This window comes from Magallana gigas, chromosome 7, assembly GCF_963853765.1.
Source record: "Magallana gigas chromosome 7, xbMagGiga1.1, whole genome shotgun sequence".
NCBI lineage: Eukaryota > Metazoa > Mollusca > Bivalvia > Ostreida > Ostreidae > Magallana > Magallana gigas.
The window spans coordinates 35,879,042-35,896,607 of record NC_088859.1 but is presented as its reverse complement, the minus strand read 5'-3'; the positions used below and the strand labels follow the sequence as shown (position 1 = coordinate 35,896,607).

General features: G+C 33.8%; 3 protein-coding genes across 6 annotated transcripts; 2 read left to right on the top strand and 1 right to left on the bottom strand.

Annotated features, from left to right (window-relative positions):
* Nucleotides 1–21: 21 nt before the first annotated feature.
* Nucleotides 22–6,170, top strand: LOC105347283 (dimethyladenosine transferase 1, mitochondrial). 3 transcript variants are annotated; one of them, XM_011456284.4, is made up of 5 exons: nt 22–159; nt 4,008–4,297; nt 4,622–4,976; nt 5,499–5,652; nt 5,911–6,170. In XM_011456284.4, the coding sequence occupies exons 2-5, from the start codon at nt 4,034–4,036 to the stop codon at nt 6,152–6,154; spliced, it is 1,017 nt and encodes a 338-aa protein (XP_011454586.2). In that variant the 5' UTR covers nt 22–159; nt 4,008–4,033; the 3' UTR covers nt 6,155–6,170. The 3 variants fall into 3 exon arrangements, with proteins under 3 accessions (XP_011454586.2, XP_065922090.1, XP_065922091.1); XM_066066018.1 differs by having other exon boundaries at nt 33–149; XM_066066019.1 differs by lacking the exon at nt 22–159 and adding an exon at nt 573–594.
* Nucleotides 6,171–7,831: 1,661 nt separating this feature from the next.
* On the bottom strand, nt 7,832–10,161 carry LOC105347282 (rRNA-processing protein UTP23 homolog). 2 transcript variants are annotated; one of them, XM_011456281.4, is made up of 4 exons: nt 10,057–10,161; nt 9,610–9,836; nt 8,700–8,839; nt 7,832–8,327 (listed from the first exon to the last, which is right to left on the bottom strand). In XM_011456281.4, exons 2-4 carry the CDS (start codon nt 9,824–9,826, stop codon nt 7,953–7,955), a joined length of 732 nt encoding a protein of 243 aa, XP_011454583.3. In that variant the 5' UTR covers nt 9,827–9,836; nt 10,057–10,161; the 3' UTR covers nt 7,832–7,952. The 2 variants fall into 2 exon arrangements, with proteins under 2 accessions (XP_011454583.3, XP_011454585.3); XM_011456283.4 differs by lacking the exon at nt 10,057–10,161 and adding an exon at nt 10,008–10,032.
* Nucleotides 10,123–16,607, top strand: LOC105347281 (eukaryotic translation initiation factor 3 subunit H). The gene is made up of 6 exons (XM_011456280.4): nt 10,123–10,223; nt 11,101–11,257; nt 14,763–14,930; nt 15,206–15,461; nt 15,871–16,006; nt 16,309–16,607. The coding sequence occupies exons 1-6, from the start codon at nt 10,164–10,166 to the stop codon at nt 16,528–16,530; spliced, it is 999 nt and encodes a 332-aa protein (XP_011454582.3). The 5' UTR covers nt 10,123–10,163; the 3' UTR covers nt 16,531–16,607.
* The last annotated feature ends 959 nt before the right edge of the window (nt 16,608–17,566 follow it).

The following is a 17,566-nucleotide window of genomic DNA, read 5'->3' as shown; positions in this document are numbered from 1 at the left end:
GTAGTTGTTTCAGTGTTTTATCGAGCGTTTCAAATTTCCTTCTTTATATATTCCAGGCATGGAACATTCGAACATGGATTGATGGAAGAAACATTACTAGTCTAATCATAGTGACAGTCGTGATATTTATTGTCTGTTCATTTCACAAGGTTAGTCGAGGTAACATTTTTAGAAGTAGAAACCATGCACATTAAGATCAAGATCTAGTCAATGAAAGGTGCCTACAGGTTTATGAATTTTAAGGTGGAATAACACATCTGCATCTGGAAAAAATCACTCAAATATTAACAGTAAATTATTTAATTATGAAAGATATGATTTGCAGTTTGGGGATAAAAAATTAGTATTTAGTAGAAATGAATCGTTAAAATAATGTTCAGTAGTATTTTAATCATTTTTTCCCTTCTTCAAAATCAATGTTATCCATGTCAGAGTCAACATCTTATGATGATATCAGTAGAGACTGTGATGTAACAATTGACAAAAAAAAACTTTGTGCATTTTTATTGCAGCGTTAATAATTTAAATTGAAAATATAAATTGCAAAAAGAGCATATGCGCAGCGATCCTTTCATGTTCTGTGTGAGTGGAAAGGTATTTTTTATCTGTTACAAATATAATTTACGTTAAACCAACTTTTGTTTGCGTGCAAGAAATTTTTGCGAGGTTCACGAGGACATTGTCGTCACAAAAATTTCTCACAATGAACTAGTCATTGTCGAATGGTTGTTTTAACAAGACGGGTCTGGGTGCGGCTTGGTCGCGAACATAAGTAGTCACAAACCAGTTTTTCGAAAGTAAATTGCCAAATAAAGTTGTCACAAATAAAAGTTGGTTTACAGTAATTTGATTCGTAAACATCCTTTCATTCTATACAATTCTATATGTTAAATAGACATCGTTATAGGATCAAACTATCAGGGCAGATGGCATAAAATATATTCATTTAATTTTGTTTTAATTTGGCAACATTAACCTTCCATCGCTGAAAATTAAAAGAAAATTGTATGTTAAACTTTGTAATTTTTTTTACATATGATGTTGAAAATGAAAACCCCCTTTTCCCTATATAATCTTATATAAAATGTTGGGAATGATTCGGACATACGATTAAAATTTGAGTGCGGTAAACAGATAAACTATTTGTTCAATTTACTTTATACTTTGCACACAGTTTACTCATAAGTTGACCTCTCACTGTAGAAAAATTAATAAAGGAAATCATATGCTTGAAACATTCTCCCCCAGGACACCTTTACATTGCTTGCAATAAAAATAACATATTTTTTCTTTGTACTTTGCAGGAACTTCTCAGCATTTTGCAACAATGATCTTTAATCTTGAGAACATAAATACAACTAGACACGATCTCGTTGCGAGCAACGAGGAGGTCTTCCGTGCGATTTTTTGAAGGTCATTTGACCTTGACTTTGATATTTGACCCTTTATCTCCTTATAAGGGCAACAACAAAAAATATTGATGGTTGAATTTTGTTAGGAACATCATTCTCAGCATTTTATTCTATATTGATTTTCAAAATAATGCTTTTTAAAATATTTGTTCTGTTTGAGGTATGTTATCAAAGTTTTGTACTTCTGGCCCCTTAAAACCCATTAAAACCCCTTAATACGGAACACATGATAAAATAATTATGATATGTTGTTAAATAAATGTGAGATGAAAATTTTTGCTTCCTAAACATATAACAAAATATTTTTCAGTAAAGTGCTATGGAAGAAAGACTTTAGAGCCCTTTTGGTCCCTAAATTGAAGGACCAGCCCCTTTTTCTTGGCATCATACGAAAGTTCTTTTGATATTAAACATATTTTATTCAACAAGTGTTTAGAATTTCTTTGCCGTTTTTGAGCAATCTTGGATATGACGTTTTAGGGGCCGACCCCTAATCTCCTTATTGGGGCCAGATAACGAAAATTTTATGACTGAATATTGTTTAAAACATCATTCTAAGCATCTTTTACTCTATATTGCTCTTCAAAATATTTGTCCTTTTTGAGATATATTCGATCGAAATTTTGGACTTTTGGCCCCTTAAAACCCCTAATTACGTAACGCATAATAAAAATTTTATAATATATAGTTTGATTCGTAAAAGATAAACATTTTTGCTCCTTAAACATATTACAAAACATTTCTCAGTAAAGTGCTATTAGAGAAAGACTTTAGAGCCCTTTTGGCCCCTAAATTGAAGGACCAGCCCCTTTTTCTTGGCATCATACGAAAGTTCTTATGATATTAAACATATTTTGTACAACAAGTGTTTAGAAATTCTTTGCCGTTTTTTAGCTATCTGGGATATGACATTTTAGGGGCCGACCCCTAATCTCCTTATTGGGGCTAGATAACGAAAATTTTATGATTGAATATTTTTTAAGACATCATTCTGAGCATCTTTTATTCTATATTGCTTTTCAAAATATTTGTCCTTTTTGAGATATATTCGATCGAAATTTTGGACTTTTGGCCCCTTAAAACCCCTAATTACGTAACGCATAATAAAATTTTTATAATGTATAGTTTTATTAGTGAAAGATGAACATTTTTGCTTCTTAAACATATTACAAAACATTTCTCAGTAAAGTGCTATAGAAGAAAGACTTAAGAGCCCTTTTGGCCCCTAAATTGAAGGACCAGCCCCTTTTTCTTGGCATCATACGAAAGTTCTTTTGATATTTAACATATTTTGTTCAACAAGTGTTTAGAAATTCTTTGCCGTTTTTGAGCTATCTGGGATATGACGTTTTAGGGGCCGACCCCTAATCTCCTTATTGGGGCCAGATAACGAAAATTTTATGATTGAATATTGTTTAAATCATCATTCTAAGCATCTTTTACTCTATATTGCTCTTCAAAATATTTGTCCTTTTTGAGATATATTCGATCGAAATTTTGGACTTTTGGCCCCTTAAAACCCCTAATTACGTAACGCATAATAAAAAATTTATATTGTATAGTTTTATTAGTAAAAGATAAACATTTTTGCTTTTTAAACATATTACGAAATATTTCTCAGTAAAGTGTTATGGGTGAAAGACTTTAGAGCCCTTTTGGCCCCTAATTTGAGGGACCAGCCCCTTTTTCTTGTTATCAAACGGAAGATCTTGTTAATATAATTTTTATTTGCTCTATATCTTATGGTAAAATATTTTCAGGAAAGGAGATAAAGAACGAAAACCATTAAAAATTACGTCGTTTTTTTAAACTCGATTTTCGGGTCCAGGCGAGCTTCGACGCCTTTGAAGCCAGACAAACACAAATGCCTTTAAACACATCTACAATCTTTTGTCTACAATCCCTGAAAATTTAAATTCAATATCTTTTTTCGTTTAGGAGGAGATAGCAGGACAAAATGACCCTCTAAAAATCACTAAAACGTCAATATCTCCCGAACGGAAATGACGTCATCAAAATAAAAAATTATATATAAGGTTTTTATCAATATCTACAAGATCTGAAATTTTCACGAAAATCGGTCAAGTCGTTTTCAAAAAATCGCTTGTACAAAAAAGCGTAAGAAAAAAAAAAAAAAATAAAAGGGAAAAAGAAACAAAGCAATAACAATAAGGTCTTCCGTTGGAAACGGAAGACCTTAATTTGTGATCTAAATTTGGCAATTCAAGTTTGTTTAATTGAGACAACAGAAAAATAATGGGTCCACTTGATAGGTGCAAAGTTTTTCTAAGGACAATTTTTTGGAAAATTATTATCTTAGGAATTACTATGCCTAAAACTTATAGATACATAGAAATGCTTTCTTGTATGGTAAAGAATAAAAGTCTTCAATTCATTAATGAAACATGAAGATAGTGTGTAGATGCAAAGATAATGTGTCGATGCAATGGTTGTTTAAAGTTTTGCAAAATTCACTTCAGTATTGTAACTTAGATTAATGATGTAGGCCAGGGCCTCTTACTTATTATTTAGATTTAAACTTGTGGTCGTTGTGGAAGATAACTATCAATTTTCTGTCTTCTTTTTATGTTACAGTCATTTTGTGAAGAAAAAAAAGCAGAATGGGGAGCCGATTGCCACCAATGCCCAGGATATCTGAAATTGTAAAACTCTACAGACTTAGTGCAACAAAGAAGCTTTCTCAAAACTTTCTCCTTGACATGAATGTGTGTCATAAGTTTGTGAACTGCATCTCAGTGACAAAAGGATCACATATCTGTGAAGTGGGGCCTGGACCAGGGGGAATAACTAGGGCATTACTAGAAAGTGATGCAGAAAAAGTTCATGTGATTGAAAAAGACAAGAGATTTTTGCCACCTTTGGAGGTAAGTACCCGGTATAGATAGAGCATATATCATAAACCTGTTCAAATATGCATGTGTAGTTTCATTGAAGAATTTATCCTATCCCTTTAATTTTCATAAACTTTCAGATTTTTCTATCTTTTTAATTGGGTGTAGGTACATGTACCATATTTTTCTATGCTCTTAAAAGAGAGAAGAGTGCCATAATATATTTTCAGAATTGTTTATTTTATTAAGACACAAGATTTCTTGATTTATAAAAGGCTTAGAGGTTTGACCAAAAATTGAATTTTCTCAATAAATTTTGTTTGCTTGTGCCAAAGTTTTAAACTTAACTTTTTTCAGGCTTTAAGAGCAGCATCTGGAGGCAGATTAGATGTGCATCTTGGAGATGCAAAATATTTTGACATGCACAGTTTGTTTCCACCTTATTGTGCAAGACCATGGCAAAAAATGACCCCCAAAGTGAACATAGTTGGAAATTTGCCATTCAATGTGTCTCTTGGACTTTTATTAAAATGGCTGGAACAGATTTCCAAGAAAAGTGGACCTTGGCAACTTGGACGTGTGCCGTTGACTCTTACTTTTCAACATGAGGTGGCAGAGAGAATTCTAGCAGATGTAGATTCCGAACACAGATGTAGACTTTCAATCATGAGTCAGTATTTGTGTAAAATAAAATACAGATATCATATACCTGGTAAGGACTGCTGTATTTTCTAATTTGAAAGGGTGTGGGAATCCTTATTTTTTAAACATACAGTAAATATTTAATACAAGTATATTGAGAAATATATATAATGCATTAGAGTTGTCAATTCAATCCCTATTTATCAATGGTTACCGTACTAACTTGCCTCTCTGTTTGATTACTGAAGGACTTTATTATTCAAGATAAAATTCAAAATTTAAGCATGTTCATAGTTCATACCCCCAATTTAAAACAACAACGAAATAGATGACCAAGGTATTCTGTTAATTTTTATTAAAACAGGACAAGATTTTGATTTAATGTTAGATTATGGATATTGATAATTGAGATATTGGTACATTAAAATGAGGGACGAACCATAAAGAGTATATTGCAAAGTTTTGTTTTTCATTGAGAACTGATTCTTAAATTTAGTACTTGGTCCACCCTACAGGTACTAAACTACTTAAATAACAGGTTACTTTTTAACAATCCTAAAAAAATTATACATGTATATGTTTTTTTTAACAGGCAAAGTTTTTGTACCAGCACCAAAAGTACATGCGGCAGTTTTATACATAGAACCATTAAATACTCCCCTGATAGACCAACCATTTTCATTGGTTGAGAAAGTTGTATCTACAATATTTCACTACAGACAAAAGCATATCAAGAGGGGAGCACAGTAAGATTATTTTTACATTTGTAATTGTACTCCTTTTTACATCAAAAAGTTAATGACATGATTATTGATCTATCACAGATACTCTGGTATGTAGAGTTACTACGAAAAAAAATAATTAAACAAATAAAACAGCTTTCAAGGGTTGCCCATTTGCTCTTTATATCTATTAAACCTGTTTTCATATACCGGTACTTTTTAAATTCTGAATAAAACATCAAAGAAATAATTCATTTTTCATCCTCAAATTTTGTCTTTCAGAGATCTGTTCCCACCAATTATGTCAAACTTAGTGGATGACTTTTTCAAAATTTCACGTGTGGATCCCACAAAGCAGTCATTCCGACTTTCTATGGAGGAGTGGAGGGAATTATGTTATGCATATGAACAGTTGTGTCTTCTAAACCCAGGACTTATTGACTATAACTACAGAGAACCAAGAGCGAAGCACATGCTTACAACATCACCTCTTGTCAGAACTTCAAATCTGAATGAATTACAATAAATTATAAAAATCTGAGGGTTTCATTAGTTGTTTAGATAACTGCAATTGTGAGATCATTGGTTGTCTGTCATCAATGCTTTTCACATTCAAATTTCTTTTTGGAAAGTACTGGTAATTGCCCTTGTCTGATTAAAATCAGATCCTCAAAGATTCCCATTTATAATGATATGCTGCTACGAGGTCTGTATTTTTAGGTCACCTGAGTAAACTCAGGTGACCTATTGCTATCTGTTTTTTGTCCGTTGTCGTCCGTTAACAATTTTACATTTTTAACTTCTTCTTAGAAACTACAAGGCTAATAGTTACCATTTTTGGTATGAGGCATCTCTATGGTAAGAGAAATTTAAATTGTGAAATTCATGGCTCTACCACCCCTGGGGCGCCACAGGTGGGGCCAAATATGCAAAAAAAAAAAAGGCCAATAAATTTTCAAAAATCTTCTCTACTACCACACGTGAGGAAAAAACTGGTTGCATGGTTATAATGTCCATGAAGCTCTTTACCAAAATTGTGAAATTCATGGCCCCTGGGTCAGGGGTTCAGGCTCTAGGGTGGGGCCAATATGGCCATATAGTAAAAATGTATTAAATCTTCTTTACTTCCACATATGTGGGCAAAAAAAACTGAATAATGGTTATGGTGTCCACTAACTCCTCTACCTAAATTGTGAAATTCATGGCCCCTGGGTCAGGGTTCAGGATATGGGGGGGGGGGGGCAATATAGCAATATAGTGTTGATGCATATAATGTTTGAAAATCATCTTCTCTTTTCTCACACATCTGTATGAAAAACTGACTTCATATTAATATATGTTTACCTAGAAGTCCTCTACTAAAATTTTAAATTTCATGTCCCCTAGAGTATGGGTTTTGACTCTAGGGCAGGGCCAAAATGGATGTATAGGTGTTAATGCATATATGTTAAAAAATTATCTTCTTTACTCTCTCGCACCTGAAAGGAAAACTGAATTCATGATTTTGTAGACCAGATCTTTAAGTTTTTCGCCAAAATTATAGGTTTCATAGATCTTTTTGAAAGATTTAATTAATTCAGGCAAAGAGGTGGTCATCATTACAAATTTATAATTTTTCTACTCCAGAATGGAACCTAATTAGAAGCATTTATGAGACTCCTCAACAAGTTTGTGTATGGGTTATATGCTACTCAGGTGACTGTTAAGGCCTATTGGCCTCTTGTAATGAATTTTTATATATTTAAGTTGGTTAACCTACATTTGGAACATCATAACAGAAGTTCCAAGATGCATCAACTGACCAGTTTTATATTACTGTATAAGTCTCAAAATATTAAAGAACAAAAATTAGGATAATGATTAAGACGGCATTAGGTAAAGGGTGTACAGTGACCTTGGACCAAGTTTCTTAATCTAAGGTTAAGGTCATAGCAGATTTATGTGGAAAAATCAGGGTGAGCCTGCCCCACCCCCCACATCCACTTTTTTTCGCAGCTAACATTTTTCTTAAATTACCGGTACATATAGAAAATAAACTTATCATGGAGTTTGCCCCCCACTGATTTGGGAGCACGTTAAATAATGAAGTCAAAATAAGGAAACAAACAGAGAAATTAAAGTTATAGGAATAAGCACTCCTGAATAAATATCATTGAAACCCTGAGGTTTCTATAAATATCAAACAATAAAGCAAAATATGATGTGAGGATATCTTTGGACAGAGTTTATTAGGAAAGTGTAAAAATGACTACCAGTTAAACAGTACAGTATGTGTCTCACTGTATTAAATCATGATGTTCAGTTTGGATCAATTGTACAAAAGTCTATAACACAGCTTCAGTAGTGTGAGCAGACTTGTGTTTTTTCCTCCTTTTCTTGCGTTTCTTTGTCTCTTCTGAACCAGTTTTAGGTTTTATATCAGTTTTCTTTTTTTTACTCTTTTTACATGAAAGTGGATTTGGCCCCTTCACTTTCTTCTTCTTTTTCTTTACAACCTCCTTCTCATCTCCAAATGTTTGTATTTTTAGTTTTTGTATCACAGTCTGTTGGTGTGAGGTCGGTTTTAATTCAGTCTCTGTTTTCTTTTCTGCTGCCATAAGTGATGCTGTGGATGGATTTTCTAACATTATCGCATTGAAAGCTATGTAGAGAATCGGCTGTCCTGTCCTGTTCCGTAAGACTTCCCTTAAGACAGGGTCCTTCAAACAAGATACAAATAGTTTTGTAAGGCCAAACAAATTTCATTTGTTGGTTCTTGAGCCAAAAAGTTCAAGATATAATGAGGCAGGTATCTTATTTCCATTTTTATTGCAGCTAGGACTTGCAGAGGGGAATAAATTAATTTTAAAATTTAACTTAATAAGTTGAGCTATTCCCCCTTTCAATATGGCAATGAAATAATCAGTATGTCTGCATTTGACCTAATATGGTGGTGTCTGAGAACAAATACATTTGTTCCCCCCCCCCCCCATTTTACTAATAAATTCTACATGCATTTAGATTCTAAGTCTTTAATATAAACATCAATTACAGTACTATAAAATTGATATACTGATAGGCAACGACTATACCTGTGTTCCTACTATATACTTGACAGTCTTCTTGGTTGTGTGCTGGATGCATTTATCTGCCCCTTTGATGCTTTTTGAATGTCCACATGGGGCTTTCTGATATTGTTGAAGTATTTTTAGGGGTCCATATAAAACAGAACCTAGAAAGACAACAAAGTTTCATAAATAAACATCTGTATCCCAGATAACTCACAGTCACTCTAACTAAACTTCACATAACACACTGTTGCGCCAATGCAAATACCGGTACCCATATAAAGCACACAACATGCAATCGCATTAACTCAACTTTGTACAAAAGGTCATTGCACTAACACACAATTTTCACAAGATTTTGTCGCACCAGCAAAATTTTGTACAACCTAATGTTGCGCTAACAATACCTCACACAACTAGCCATTGTGCTGTCATGCAGTTTGGCTAGCAAAACTTCTACTACTATTAACACTGTTACAGTTTTTACACAACTTTTCATTATGCTGTCACTCAACATGCCACTTCACAAAACTCTTGCTGCATGTTTTGTTAGATATGGCCAGAAATTAGTCCTGACTTTTACCCCATTTCATTTGTAACCAGTAACAATGCACTGTTTTCTGGTGACAAAAGTAACATATATGACAAAACTGATTATTTTCTTTCCGCTGGATGGTTTGTTACTGATATAACCAATATTACTGGTTACAAATAAAAAGGGGTAAAAGTCAGGACTAATTTCTGGCCATATATGTAGATGTGTTCTGTGACAGTGCGATAGTGTGTTGCGTAAAGTTTTGTTTGCGCAACTGCGTGTTGTGCAAAGGTGTGTTCTCGAGTTGTACTTGATAGGACTCAATTTGAACATGCTGTAGGGCTTTTGTGAAGGCCCTACATATGCAAACACCATAGTTGTTCATAAAGGGGTTCTTACCAAAGGCTTCACACTCATCAAGAATGCATTGTGTTGTACAGATGTTGACCTCTGCCTCTAGATATTTAGGAAGCTGTTCTCTAATGTTGATTTTCTGTTTTAATGCAGCTCGACAAAATGTGCCGTCCACTAAAACATAGTATGGGGGAGAGTATCCAAAGTTTTTCTTGTAAAATGCTAATGATTTCCGTACTTGCTTCTGGCGTTTGATACCCATGGCTTCATATCTGTAAAACAAATAGCTACAAATGATGATAAAGTATAGATTGATAGAGTTTTTTTTTTGAAAATCAAATGCTGAGAAACATGATAAACAACAAAATGTGACCATATGATTAAGGATAAGATAATCAAAATAAATTTATGTTACTTCAAAAATTAAATGAGATTTCTACTACATGCACAAGCCTTTAAAGTATACAGACTGTTATACAGACTGTTGTCTACCTTCATCTACAGCATGTACAGTGGCCTAACGAAGTGAAAGAGACGCTTGCAGCAATGCAAATTTTCTCTTCCTTAAGCGTCTAAAAGATTCAGTCTTTACTTCCGTCATGGCGTCGGCGAAGAAGCATGCAACTGTTCCTGTGCAATATGTTCAGATAGATGGACTGGTATGGCTATTTTCTCTTCAGTTGTTTAATCCATATACCACATATCATGTTGATTTTTAACATAAGTTTACGTTGTAACTCTTCTCGCTCTCTTTTCAGTCAGAATTATCGCTCAGCATAAATTACGTATTTCGAATTTTCTCAGAATATGTCATGTAAACAAACCGGTGAGCGGTAGCAATTGTAGAATTTTAGTTAATTGCTTTTCTAACAAATTATTTAAAAAATCAGACAACTAATAAACTGATATAATTTAGTTTTAGTCAGCGTTGGATTAAATTCTCTCAAAATGTCCATTCATCCCAAAAGAAAGTTTTATTTCCAAAGCATAAATATTGATTTTATGGGATGGGAGAAATAATGACGGACCAGACTGTGATTCCCCTGAATCTCTAGTCAGGTGCTCTACCAACTAGGGCTGTCATGTTTCTAAAAAATTTTGGATTGGTTCGGAACAAAAAAATTTCAGTTTGATTTCGGGCTTTGAACTAGTGTTTCTCCTTTGTACACAGTTAAATTGCATGATATTTTTCTTTAGGATGAGTTAACAACCATCAGTATGCATTGCCAGTTGTATACAAGTCAATGTTCAGTACAAACAACAAGTCCACATTAATGAACCTTTCAATTTTGATGCCATTTTTTATAGAATACAGATTCTTTTACACAAATCAGAACCAAACCGAAATCGGGAAAATCAGAATGGAATCTGAATCAAACATATTGTTCCGTGATTTTTTGTTATTTTGGTGGCCCATGACAGCCCTACTAATTACTGAGCTATCTGGCACCAGAATTAAAACCGGTCTGACTCACATTGAAATAAGAAACAGTGAAATTCTGTTTATATGAAGTCAATGTTGAGTATGTTTTGCAGGTTGTGTTAAAAATTATCAAACACTGCCAGGAAGAGGGGGCGGGAGGCACAGATCTTGTACAGGGTGTTCTTCTGGGATTAGTGGTGGACAATCGCCTAGAGATTACCAACTGCTTTCCCTTCCCAAGACACAATGAAGAAGAAGACTTTGATGAAGGTATTTTTCTTTTTAGAAATGTATAACTATATTCAGATTCATTTTTAGCTCACCGAGACGAAGTCAGGGGGAGCTTATGCTATACCCTCGGCGTCGGTGTCGGCGTCGGCGTCGGCGTCGGCGTCCGGACCTGGTTAAAGTTTTTGTTGCAGGTCCTGTATCCAAGCTATTACTTGTCCTATCTTCACCAAACTTGCATGGATGATGCATCTGAACCTACTTATAGACTTGAAAGACTTGGATGCTGAATCTGAGTCCTAAATTTCAGATGCTGGAGGAGGTTAAGGTTGTTGGACCAGGTTAAAGTTTTTGTTGCAGGTGCCCTTTGATAGCAATATCTAAGTTACTGCAGGTCCGTACTTCACCAAACTTGCATGGATGGTGTGTCTTATGATACTGATGCAGCAGACAGGCTTGAGTGCTGAATCTGAGCTATAGGTTACAGATGCTGGAGGAGGTTAAGGTTTTTGGAGCAGGTTAAAGTTTTTGTTGCATGTGCCCTTTGATAGCAATATCTAAGTTACTGCAGGTCCGTACTTCACCAAACTTGCATGGATGGTGTGTCTTATGATACTGATGCAGCAGACAGGCTTGAGTGCTGAATCTGAGCTATAGGTTACAGATGCTGAAGGAGGTTAAGGTTTTTAGAGCTGCTTAAAGTTTTTGTTGCAGGTGCCCTCTGATGATTATATCTTAGTTACTACTTGTCCTAACTTCACCAGACTTCCATGGATGATGCGTCTTATGATACTGATGCACCAGACAGGCTTGAATGCTGAATCTGAGCCATAGGTTTCGGATGCTGGAGGAGGTTAAGGTTTTTAGAGCTGGTTAAAGTTTTTGAAACAGGTGTCCTCTGATGATCATATCTTAGTTATTACTTGTCCTAACTACACCAGACTTCCATGGATGGTGTGTCTTATGATACTGATGCACCTGACGGGCTTGAATGCTGAGTCTGAGCCATAGGTTTCAGATGCTGGATATGGTTAAGTTTTTTGGAACAGGTCACATGTTTAATAGATAATAGTACTATTTCAAACTTGCATAGTTGATTAAACTGTAATATGAATGAATCACAGAGGAAGCTTCAGATGCAGACCTTGATCTCCATTATCAAGGATGCAAAAAAATATATCTTAGTTAATACAGGTCCTAACCTCACCAAACTTGAATGGATGGTGTGTCTTATGATACAGATGCACCTGACAGGCATGGATGTTGAATCTTAGCCATAGGTTGCGGATGCTGGAGCAGGTTTAGGTTTTAATTGGTAGTGCCCTCTGATGATAATATCTTAGTTATTACTGGTCTGAACTTCACCAAACTTGCATGGAGATGCGTCTTATGCATACTGATGCACCAGACAGGCTTGAATGCTGAATCTGCGCTATAGGTTTTGGATGCTGGATGAGGTTTAGTTTTTTTGGAACATGTCACATGTTTTATAGATGATAGCTTGCATAGTTGATTTAACTATATTATAAATGAAACGCAGAGGTTGCTTCAGATGCAGAGCCTGATCTCCATTATCAAGGATGCTAAAGAAATCTCCTAACTCACTCAAACCTGCTCGATAGATAGATGTGTTTGTTGGTAAATGATACAACATGATTCCTATGATATAGTATTGTATGGTATGAAACAATATTGTTTAATATGATTCAATATAATATCATATGTAATATTATAAAAAGTATATAAATATGATACGATATGATATTGTATCAATTTTTTTGATATTTTATGTTGTTATACTTTCATGTTAAATACTGAAATCTGATTGGTTAAGACGCAGTTAATAATATTTACTATTACCCTCAGCGTTAGCAACGCACTTGGCAACGGGTAACATTAAAAAATGTTACATGCGCGAAAATTATGCGCGTACGGTTCGCTGTAGAATTCACGTTATTCCTATATAAAAGCAGTAAAATTTTCTTAAAAATTTTTAAAAAGACATTCAGTATAACAAAATAAATAGTGCCTGTTTGGGAGGGTAACAGTTGAAATTGACACCCCTCGAAAACCATTGTCAACCTCCGCTTCGCGTCGGTTGACAATGGTTTTCTCGGGGTGTCAATTTCAACTGTTACCCTCCCAAACAGGCACTATTTATATATTATGATATTGTAACATGATATCATTATGTATAGTATTGTATATTATGATACAATATTGTATAATATTATATTGTATTATTAATTTATTATTTTATCACATGGTACTATTACATAAGATATTGCAAAATATAATATTGTATCCTATGATACAATATTGTATATTCTATAATATTGTATCATACGATATTGTACAATATGATATTAGTTTCTGTAATATAGAATTTTGTTATACTTTCATGTTAAATACTGAAATCTGATTGGTTAAGACGCAGTTAATAATATTTACTATTACCCTCAGCGTTAGCAACGCACTTGGCAACGGGTAACATTAAAAAATGTTACATGCGCGAAAATTATGCGCGTACGGTTCGCTGTAGAATTCACGTTATTCCTATATAAAAGCAGTAAAATTTTCTTAAAAATTTTAAAAAAGACATTCAGTATAACAAAATAAATAGTGCCTGTTTGGGAGGATAACAGTTGAAATTGACACCCCTCGAAAACCATTGTCAACCTCCGCTTCGCGTCGGTTGACAATGGTTTTCTCGGGGTGTCAATTTCAACTGTTACCCTCCCAAACAGGCACTATTTATATAATATCACATGAAATTGTATTATATGATACTGTAATATTATATAATATTGTATCATACGATACTGTATAATATGATATTGGTTTATAATATGGTTTCAAAAATGATACAGTATCATACAATATCATACTATATTATACAATATAATATCATATGTTATGATGTATTATGTAATATGATTTTGTAATATAATACTATATTGTTTTATATATTATGATATTGTATTATGTGATCAAATACAATAACGTATAACACAATACAATGCCATACCATATGTTACAATATCATATCTCATCATTGTTTATTATGGTATTTTATTGTATTATATGATATATGTTGTAAATATGATAGGATGCAATATTTGATTTTATATTGTAGCGATTAACATATGATTATTATACAATTTTGTAACAGATGATATACGATATTGTGTCAAAACAGAATCCATGAATATCCAAGATCATAAAGTATGATTTTCATGTAATATGATAAAGGTGGTCTCATAAAGGTGAAGTCTCATAAGGGTGATGTCTCGTCTCGGTGAGCTTTGTAATCTGTGATTACCTATGTTTTTTAATGGTGCACTCATTTATCATATTTATTGAGAATTTTGCCAAGGAATTCTTCCTAGAGTTGATTTGTTGTCCATTTGTTATTTACATCATACAGTTTTCCAGACATCTTGCTGAGATTAGTGATTTAAAAAATGAGTTTTACAAACATATTTATCCATATGCTGAAAGCAGAATCTTGTTTCCTGAGATATTTAGACTTTGGTCTCTTTTACAGTTCAGTACCAGATGGAAATGATGAGGAATTTGAGGCATGTGAATATTGACCATCTTCATGTTGGATGGTATCAAAGCACTTTGTTTGGCTCCTTCATCAGTAGAGCTTTTGTTGATTCTCAATTTAACTACCAGCACTCTATTGAAGAGTCAGTGGTGCTGATTTATGGTAAGGAATTACAAATCATGCTAAAGTTTCATACATTTTGTCATTTTCACAACCATGATGAAATAGCAACTGCTTTTAAGTTTGTACTGAAATGCAATTCAAGGAGTTAAAATTGTGGTGTATGTTTCTCTTTAACTTGCATGATAAACATGCAAAAAAAATAAGTCCTGGTCAAATTAGATTTGTTTATCAATTGTGATTTTTCCACAGATGTTGAACTACATTCAAATGTACCCACAAATGTTTGAGTAATACTTCTTTCATAATTTTTTTAGACCCACTGCGTACAACTCAGGGTTTCGTTGCCTTGAAAGCTTACCGTTTGACACCCAAAATGATGGACTTCTACAGGGATGGAGATTTCACACCTGAGGCTATACAAGCAGCAAGCATTAGTTTTGAATCAATGTTTGAAGAAATACCAGTCGTGGTAAAGAATTCCCATCTGGTCAATGCACTGTTGTGTGAAGTAGATGAATGTCCTAAATCTAGAGAAGAAGAGACTTACAACTTTTTGGATTTGGCAACAAGGTTTGTTTTGTGTTCTTTTTTTGGAGGTACAAGAATGATTGTTTAATTGTTTCTATCGAATACGAGTAGTTAGTTGTACCAGAAATTTTTTCATATATCAGACAGAATTCAAATAGTTCATTTACATGTACATTGTATAATGAATACTGTGAAGACGCCATAGGTAGAAAATGAAGCTAAAATAATAGACATAAAACCCATTTTGTGTTACTTGAAATAAACTTCTATAACCCTTGGTTTTTTAAAATTTAATTATACTGAACATGTGGCAATGATGATAATTGTTAGGCAGTGGGAGAAAAAGAGTCAGGAATCCTTGTGAATTTCTTTAAGTGACATGGTTAGAAACTTATTTTAACTAATTTAATTCTCACTTAAGTAATAATAAATAGCATCTTTTCACTTCTAGCTCCATGTTAGAAAAGAATTTGAGACAGTTGATGGGATGTGTTGATGAGGTGGCCATGGATGCCAACAGATTTTTGAACTATCAGAGACAATATCAAAAACAGTTGATCCAAAAACAACAATACCTACAGAAAAGAGTAAGCAAGTCTCTCTCTCTCTCTCTCTCTCTCTCTCAGTTGATCCAAAAACAACAATACCTACAGAAAAGAGTAAGCAAGTAGATCTCTCTCTCTCTCTCTCTCTCTCTCTCTCTCTCTCTCTCTCTCTCTTTTCTATAGAAATTAAAATTACTTTCAGTGTTCTCAACACAATCCAGTTACCTATTGATACTAATTATTTTTTAAAGGTTGTTTTGTACATGTACAAGAGACACATATGTTGTCACTTGATCATACACAAATTTCAGAGATTATTTACTTTTCCTTTGTTACTATTACAGCAACAGGAGAACCAACAGAGAGTATCGAAAGGAGATACCGCACTTCCTGAGGAAGATATCAACAAGATCTTCAAGCCGATCCCCACTCCAGCCCGTCTGGACAGCCTGCTTTTGGCGGGACAGATTAACAATTACTGTCATCAAATTGAGGAGTTTGCTTCTCAGAGTTTTGGAAAATTGTTCATGGCTGACAGTCTGCAGAGTAAAGCTAAAGAAAGTTAAATTATTCTTGTTTGTCAATCAAATTATTCTTGTTTGTCAATCATCAATGTATGATAAACTCACTTAATGTACAAGTATCTGGATTTTTTACTTCAGTTCATTTAGTTATAAAATATATCTCCAAGCCAAGTGCACTTATTAGTGCATTTATGCTTACTTGTGTATTTGTCTACATACTGAGGCAACTTTTTAACACCATTAACATCCAATTTTTCTTTCTATGAAATATCATTTCCGATGAAAATTGTGTTTTATCCCGTTCCTAATGTACATGTACTTCATGTCAAATCCCAAAAATTGTTCTACATTATATATTATGGTACAACTTTCCAATTTTAAGGTCTTAAAACCTTCTTGAAATTTTGAAAACCAGTTTGATGTAGGAATAACACAGAGTATGAGACAGGAATTGTTCTTCTTTTAAGTGGAATGGCTCATCCCAGTACTTTGAGATAATGGAAATGGGTGAAATTCAAAATTTTATTTTATATTTACAAATAACTATTAATACAGAATGTATATGATATTAGTCAAATGTTGCCCCCTTAAGGTTTCTCCACCCTTGATGGGTTTTTTTTTGGTTAAATCCGTGAAACATTTGTTTAAATTTGAAGTTTAAATATGTAAACATTCAAATTGAACTTAAAGGACAGGTGACACAATCACAAAAACATTGACCACCAAGTTGGATTGTGAGTGGGATACAATTTCTGCAAAATTGTCCTTACTACTCCCATCTGTTTCACAGCTATTGCTGAATTACTGAGCTGATAAGACGCGTGACCTCAATATGCATATCTGAAGCCTCTGAGATCGGAAACCTTCGGTGCGACGTAATAGCCGACACACTGCCCATTCGCTGTATCTTTCAATCATAGGGATTTCTAACTTGCTCTTATCTAAAATCTGAAGTCATTAACTTTTGCTCATTGCTATTAAAAGTTTGAGAACCCTGTACATAAACAGAGTTATTCTAAGCTTAGAAACCCCATTTCTGTTTCCTCAGCAATTATGAATAGGAGTAAAAATATGACCT